The sequence below is a fragment of the Lactuca serriola genome, chromosome 5 (assembly GCF_051521515.1).
Source record: "Lactuca serriola cultivar US96UC23 chromosome 5, Lser_US96UC23_V15, whole genome shotgun sequence".
Lineage (NCBI taxonomy): Eukaryota > Viridiplantae > Streptophyta > Magnoliopsida > Asterales > Asteraceae > Lactuca > Lactuca serriola.
Window position 1 is genome coordinate 212,667,362 of NC_136412.1, and position 8,361 is coordinate 212,675,722.

Genomic DNA, 8,361 nt, shown 5'->3' on the forward strand with positions numbered 1-8,361 from the left:
TCTACAGTTGCTTAATCTGTTACATATACTTACACTAAAGGAATTATTATCACAGTCTAGTTTAGCCACAAATACACTATTAGGTTGCTGGTGCGATCCGAGAACAGCCAAAACCCCATTTGCTATTGCCTAAAAAGAGCTTGGTGATGATGAATGTTACAATCTAGCCAGTTTGAACCTTAATTAACTTCTTTATAATTAAAGGCGATTTATTTATTTCATGGAGAACGTGAAGTAGCTTCATTACGTAGCTGCAAATATTTTTTTAGCTTTCAAGTACAAATAACCAAGGCCTAATCAATACATGGAAATATTGTTTTCTCAACACTCTTTCCTGAGTTTAGAAGAATACATGTACGATTTCTTCAGGCTCTATTTTTAGTGTCTTTCTTCCTGCTACAATTTAGAAATGAACCTACGTTAATAACCTACATTTTTATTTATATTAACTTAAAATCTTGGTAGAATTCACAAGATTCATCATGACATCAACTTGTACCCTAAGAGAAAGTATATAGTCTAATGCTTCTTTAAAGATGGTGAAATCATCCATGGCTTCTCCACCTGGTACAAGTTTTTTAAGCACCTGGGTTTTCTTCTTCACCAATCTTGTAGCAATACAAGTTGCTAAATCTGATCGACGATTTCCCATCTTCTTAATTCGTTTCCCAAAACGAAAACTCGTTTTCAAGATTTTCTTGCTTCTTATTCTCTTGTTGCAAGTGACTTTTTGGTGTGCAACCATGAGCTTTAATTCATGGCGTGCTAAGTTTTGCACAAGAATCTCGTTTTCTTTGTCTTTTTTGGCGTTTGAAATGAGAGCTTTACTCCAAGAAGTTGTAGCATTTTTTGCAGTAGCTAAGGCAATGTCTGCTGAAAGCTTTATTTTCTTCTTTCTTTCCAAGAGATTCATTTGCTTCTTTGAAGAACAACATATTTGAAGTCCCTGAACCCATTTCTTGATAAATTCTTTCTTGAGTTGGCTAGAATTGTGCATTTCAGTTTCCTGAAAATTACAATGATATCGAAAATAAATGTTCACATTTGTAATATATTTTTAGAAAAAACAAAAACAAATAAGCACTAAAAATATCATAAAAATGTATAATGTTTCGTAATTATAAAGATGGTAAAAATATGGGATGTGAGTTCTAAAAAAGTCGAATCCATGGATATAGCAGATGTATATATTAAACTTGCAGCATGATATACATATACATGCCTGTGTATAAGTCTATATTAAACTTAGAGCATGAAAAAAGTAATTAATTCTCAATATAAATGAAGCTTTACATATATACGCCTGTGTATTAAATGATATATATAAGTCTCTATGTGGCATCCGCTCTTCAAGTAAAATGAACACGAAAGGTCATCAAAATATTCCTAAACAATAAATCAAATATAGAAAAAAAGAGATCAGAAAAATCGATAGTCATAATTTTGTGTACAAGACCTTAGAGATAATGGATTTGAGTACAACAACAAAATACATAAAAAATAATACAAGAATTGTTTTATAATTTTAATCATATAAAATAGGAAGTTTGTGCAGCGATCCAAAACAATATGAGTAAATTAATACATGATATGTACCTATAGATTCAGATTCTACTGACAATGATTCATAAGAGGGGTGGGAGAACTGTATATTTGCAGAGCTTTTGCGGGGATGGAAGAACAAAACGTGTAGCAGTTGAAGAAATCGAGAGTTCAGAAGAAAAAAATGGAGTTGAAAGAATTATTTATTAATTGAAAAGGGTAGTTGGTGGGGTTATTAGGAAAAGACATTGCACATGCAATCACATGGATATCCATGGCCTACAATCTCCCTTAAAGCCCTAAGATGGAATGCTCCCTATAGTGCAATTTACCAATACCATTTGATGTTATAGAAGGTTAAATTGTCTTTTATGCATTGAGTTCTACGTAAAGCATTGCAAATACATAGGGATGTAGGTATTCAAATATGAATTAAGGTACGAATAAACATTAGAAGAGTCGTTAGGAGGATGCTCAAAGTCGGGAGATCATATTTCTCAAGATTAGCCTGGGAGACGTTGAGAAGAAAATAAGAGTCGAAATAATAATTAAAAAAACAAAAAACAAAAACATGGGTGTCAATTCCAAGATAGTCGGAAGCCTTGACCATGAAAAGGAAATATTTAATGTAGTCTAGGAATCGTTATGTCATTGATAACAATGAACATGTGTAAATACCAATCCTTAAGTCAAACAAACAGTGAAATTAGATTCAAACCAAATAATCAAATGGGCCATATTTTTCCTTTTGGGCTGAGTTCAAATAAAAACGAGACAGTTGGTGAAAGGAATGTTTGATCCAAATTTCATATCTAACACCCGTTTTTCGAAAAAGGTTCGCTAAAGACTTAAGGAATGAAAAATTAGACTTTTCGGAGAAACCCTTTGGTGCATGGATGCCCACGACGTGGCATTAGATAAATGAAACGTGCGTTTTGGGATGCCCACAACGTGGAAAAGGAAAGACCATGGTGTGGCAGCTGATGCAACCCAAGCCCACAAAGTTTAGGGTTTCCTCCATTTTTAAACACCTAATCTCAAGATTAGGGAATCCTCTCCAGCCCCAATCCCTTACTAATGAAACCCTAGCCTCCATGCATGTTTGAGAGTCCATTCCCTTGATTTGGAGCTTCGTTCTTGGATTTTTGATGGATATACAGAAGAAGGAAGTTTACAAGGAAGCAAGAAGCAAGTTTGGATCCAACATTCTCTTCAGTTTTCTAAGTTGTTGAAGGTATAAAGTGATGGGTTTTACATGCAATAACTCGGATAAATCATTATACACTTAAGGGTACATATAACCTATTAGATATAGTCATAACTCTATTGAAGTAACATTCTATTGAACAACAAGAACCCTATAACCCAAGGTAATTTCAAAAAAACATAGAAGAAAACATACCTCTTGATTGTTGTAGTAAACAAGCAAACAATCATTCTTATAGTTGCTTGGAAACTAACACCAGAAATCTCGTGCCTCTGATGGTTGACATCCAACCTTAGAAACAAGGAGGTTTAAGAGAGAGGAGAGGAGATGATGGAATTTTCGGCTATCTCTTGTATAGGAGGAGTGGCAGAAAATCCAAGGCCAATCCTTTATATAGCATAACTTGGAAACCCTAGATAACTCTAATTTGATTAAAATAATATTACTTCAAATTAATAATTATCCAACTTCCTATTTGTCTGCAACGAATATTACAGATGCACTAGAATACCCTAAAAACCGTCCACCTCTTCCAAGGAAGGTTCTGGAATCTCTCTTGTTCAACTACTGAACAATTACACTTCCGATTAATTCCAAAATTAATTCTAGTTAATTTCTTATTAATTCTTAATGAAATACTACTATTTCTAATTAATATATTATTTTCATAACATATTAACAAAATCATTTATTGGTATTTATTAATAGTATAATAAATCAATAAATCATTATCTCTCTCTAAAAGTCATCCTATTCAATTACTAGGTTTGAGGGTAATTCAAAATGACTTTGCTAATAATTCAAATTAGACATCTATTCCAATAGTCTCCCACTTTGATAAATCTATAACTACAATTACCAGTATAACTTCTAAATTAAGTAGAAAAGATTGCTTCCATAGAACCTGCCAAACTCTGAAGTAAACATACATTGGTTTTAAGATAAGTGATCAAATATTTCTCCGGTTTACTAGATATGATACAAACATGAGGCATGAGTTTTGTTTCCTGATTTCCTGATTTGTGATGACGACATAAGACTTCAAATTTAACACATCAATCGAGTGTTGGTTGGGACCAACACTATAAGTTAACACCAAATCACCGAGGGGCCCAAAGATATCACTTTTCCTATTAGGGAGAAAGGGAAAAGTAAACTTTGACTCATATGCTTGTACCTTTTACTTATCAAATCGTACATGATACTGTGTTTTATAACATCATGTTACTGACGCGTTTTTGCAACACCAATGCACAACGACTTGTAAATTACAACTCATATATCTCTGTTTCAAGAATATAAGATATTATCGTTATAGAATTACTCTTTATATAATCCATGAAGTAATTATTTGAGTGTGGGTTTATGCAATACTTAAATCTCCATTTCTAAGTACTCATGAATGTTGTAGCAATACAATTTCTATGTCTAACCTCATTAGACAATCTATAATCCAATTCATGAGAATCTTAATTCACTACTTACTCCCAAAGTATGAGTGACTGTGGAATTTGAATAATTAAATTATTCGGGAAGTAAAACATGCAAAACGAAACACAAGAATAAATAATTGACAAAGGTAGTAAAAAAACTCATAAATAATCTCTATTATTTAATCAACAAAGATCAATTATATTTATTCTTGTTACAAGTTTCAACCTAATCATCTAACTACTAAAACTAATATCATCTCTCAAACAAATGCTCCTAGCATGCAAACTATGCTTAATCCTACTCAGAAACTTTGTGAGAGGATCTGCAGTATTCGCTTACGATGAAACTCTCTTCATTATGAGATGACCTTCTTCTACTCTATGTTTGATATAATGGTACTTTATGTCGATATGTCTTGATTTACCATGATCTCTCAATTCTTTGGTTAAAGCAACCGATCCTTCATTATCATAGAAAATTTCCATAGGCTCCTGAATGGTTGGAATTACTCTAAGATCTCTGATAAAGTTTTTTAGCCAGGCCGCTTCCTTTGATGCTCCACTAGTCGCTATGTACTCTGATTCACAAGTAGAATTAGCCACCATGTCTTGCTTGGAACTTTTCCAAGTAACTAATTAACTATTTAATGTAAACACCCAGCCAGATTGAGAACGAAAATTGTCTCTATCAATTTGAAAGCTAGCGTCACTATACCTAGTCACTCTCAATGTATCACTGCCTCCAAATACTAGAATCATATCCTTTGTCTTTGCAGATACTTAAGAATGTTCTTTACTGTTGTCGAGTGAGCTCTACCAGGATTTTCATGATAGCGACTGACCAGGCTTATAGCAAAGGACCCATCAGGGGGAGTACACATCATAGCGTACATGATCGATCCTACTGCCGAAGCATAAGGGAATCGACTCATATCAACTATCTCTTCATATGTACTGGGGCTTTGAGTCTTGCTTAATTTGGTATTGCTCAGAATCGATAGCTCTCCTTTCTTGGAATTTTCTATACTAAACCATTTTAGTACCTTGTCCAAGTATATATACTTTGACTAAGTCCAATTAATCTTTTCTTTCTATTTTTCAATATTCTTATCATTAGAATATAAGCAACCTCTCCTAGATCCTTCATAGCGAAACCAAATAGCTATCTTTCCAAGCTGTGAGACGCTTGTTTCAATCCATAAAAGAATATCTCAAGCTTACACACTCTATTGGGAAACTTTCCATCAACAAAACCCTTTGGCTGACTCATGTAAACATATTCAAGTAATTTCCCATTAAGGAAGTGGTTTTGGCATCCATATGCGAAGTTTAATAATAACGAAAGGTAGCTACGGCGAGCATTATCCTAGTAGATTTTATCTTCGCTACTGGTGAGAAGGTCTCATCATAGTCAATCCGCGGGGTTTGAGTAAAACCCTTCGCAACCAGTCATGCCTTGAATGTGTGCACATTTCCTTCCATGTCGGTCTTCTTCTTGAAGATCCATTTGAAACCAACTGTCTTTCGACTAGGTTCTTGATAAACCAAATTTCTAAATTGGTTGTCATACATGAACTTGATCTCGATGTCCATTGCCTCATTCCATTTGCAAGCCTCATGGCCTGCAATCGCTTCCTTGTAGTTTGCTGGCTTATCTGAATTTATCATTATTTGATCAATGATAAACGTATCAGCATCTAACATTATATGGTGTAACATCTCAAAAATCAAAACCAATTTTAACTTTTCAAATCAACCCTTTTACTGATATAAGTGTTTACAAAACCATTGTTTTCAAAACAGAGTTCAAAACAGAGTCTCCCGTGATCAATAAAATACTCTAGGATGTGTAAGATCACGCCTTCGCTTTCCCACGATCCTCAGAAGTACCTGAAACCATAACGAAAAACTATAAGCCAACGCTTAATGAGTTTCCCCCAAAGTACCACCACAGAAAACACATATCATATACAAAAAGCATGCTTGGTCCAATCAGTCATCATACTGGAATACCCCCAGGTCTATAGCCATCGGTCTAGATTACCCCTGGCCCAATCAGTTATCAGACTAGAATGCCAATATACCATATGTCTACTCAGTCATCGGACTGGAATACCAATATACAATGGGTCAACTCAATCATCAGACTGGAATACCCACCGGTCTACTCAACCATCAAGCTAGAATACCCTCCGTCTGTTAAGTTACGCAAAAAGCAGTTGTCACAACTAGGAATTCTAATGCTTTGTAAACATTTAACAAGGATAACATTGTAACTAAAACTTGAAAGCATGTATGATGCTTATTCAATGACAACAAAATTCCATCAAACACTTTATACAAACACTCAAATAGTCAACAAAAGGTTGGAAACCCTAAAAATCTCGGTTTAAGTCCATTATGGACTAAGATTTCCTTATTGGGCCTAATGGACCAATAAGCTTCCAATTTGACTATTTTGGGCTTAGAACTCTTGAATGGGCTCTCATTGGACCCACTCTCATGAGAGTTAACCTTTTTGGGCCTTAAAAATCTAAAATGGACTAGTTTACCTTTAATGGGCCTTATTGGGCCATAACAAATCCAATTAGCCTTAATGGAATCAATTCCATTCTTTTATGCAAGATTTGGGCTGTGAACTACTCACAAGAGCCCAATGGGCCGAAAACCATCAAATTGGGCCACATATTATGGACTCAAGCACAAAAGGCCCAAGCAATTCTCCTTTTTTTTCTCTCTCTCGGCCCAACTATGAAAAAAAGGAAAGATGTAAAAATGGGGAGGGTTGACTTTGGGGGTGTGCCACCTCCTTATTGCACACCATGTACCCATGCATGGACCAACATCCATCTATAATGGTCACCTCAATCTCTCTCTCTCTCTCTCTCTCTCTCTCTCTCTCTCTTCTCCTTCTTCTACTCTTGGCCGAGGATCACCAAACACACACACACACACATCTTCAAACTCTCATCCCAAACACTCTCAAGCAAATCCTCTTCTCCATTCAAATTTTCAAAATTTTAGAACATTTCAAGGAGGTTCTTCCACAAGAATCATCATCCTAGGTAAGTTGATGCTTGGATCCATAATCTAGTCTCTTTATTTGATCAAGAATCTCTTCTAAACTCACACAAACTCATGATCATCATCCTAGAAAACTCTAAGTTCGAGATCCACCCAAGAAGGCTTGCTAGGATCAAACTCTTCCATTTCTTACTTCAAAACCGACAACAACAAGCAAAGGTGAGCTCATACCCCCCTTGTGATCTATTTTTACCTGTTTTGGGGGGAGAATACAAGTATTATGTGATGATCTATGTGTGTTTTCATGTTATATGTGAATTCTTTAGTTTTTTTATTGTGATAATATGAAATATTTGTTATATTTCGAGATCTATAATAAAAGGGTGAAATAATCATGAACAAGAACATAATGAACAATATACATCATGGATCTAAGGGTCTTTAAGTTTAAAAAGTGAAAAACAAAACCGAAAGAACCTTACAAGTGTCATATTTGCAAAAATAACAAAGATTGGGTATAAATTGTAATTTTTTGGTTTTATGAGGGTTATAAGTTGAATATTTGCATAAAAGCTGATTTTTATGAAAATAACACTTTTCAAAGCGTCAAAAACATAAATGTTAGCTTAATGGGCTTAAAAGTGGGCCAAATGGGTTTTGGGCCCAAAGTTGCGAAAAAATGAGAATTTGAAGGGCTGAATTGGAAAAGTTAACAAACTATGGGTCTAAAATGTAAATAAACTTTTTTAGGGGTTAAAAACAAGTTTATTACCAAATTTGGACTAAAAATGCAAAGTTTTTGATTTTGAGGTCAAAATTGTAAAACTTACGGAAATTGGGCCAAAAATGTAACTTTTGTAAATAGAGGCTGGAAATGACAAATGAATTATTTTTGGACTGAAATTACTATTCAAATAAAGTTTGGGTGGAAAATGTCAATAAAAATGGTTCAAGGACCAAAAATGTAAATTTTCGTAAAAAGGGACTAAAACTGTCATTTTTATAGAAAAAGGTGCCATAATGGCTAATCTAAATGTTTTTGGGCCAAATAAACGATTATAACTTTTGGGGTTAAAAATATCAAGTTTATAACGCATAGTTTTAAAAATATATATACTTTTATTAAAAACTTCGTTATAATTCAAACGTTAAAAT

At 34.2% G+C, this 8,361-nt stretch overlaps 1 protein-coding gene across 2 annotated transcripts; it reads right to left on the bottom strand.

The window, feature by feature from the left end:
* Nucleotides 1–248: 248 nt before the first annotated feature.
* P1R1 (transcription factor) lies at nucleotides 249–1,747 on the bottom strand. Of its 2 annotated transcripts, XM_079001584.1 has the most exons (3): nucleotides 1,597–1,731; nucleotides 1,294–1,386; nucleotides 249–1,006 (listed from the first exon to the last, which is right to left on the bottom strand). In XM_079001584.1, the coding sequence occupies exon 3, from the start codon at nucleotides 995–997 to the stop codon at nucleotides 446–448; it is 552 nt and encodes a 183-aa protein (XP_078857710.1). In that variant the 5' UTR covers nucleotides 998–1,006; nucleotides 1,294–1,386; nucleotides 1,597–1,731; the 3' UTR covers nucleotides 249–445. The 2 variants fall into 2 exon arrangements, with proteins under 2 accessions (XP_078857710.1, XP_078857708.1); XM_079001582.1 differs by lacking the exon at nucleotides 1,294–1,386 and having other exon boundaries at nucleotides 1,597–1,747.
* Nucleotides 1,748–8,361: the final 6,614 nt, after the last annotated feature.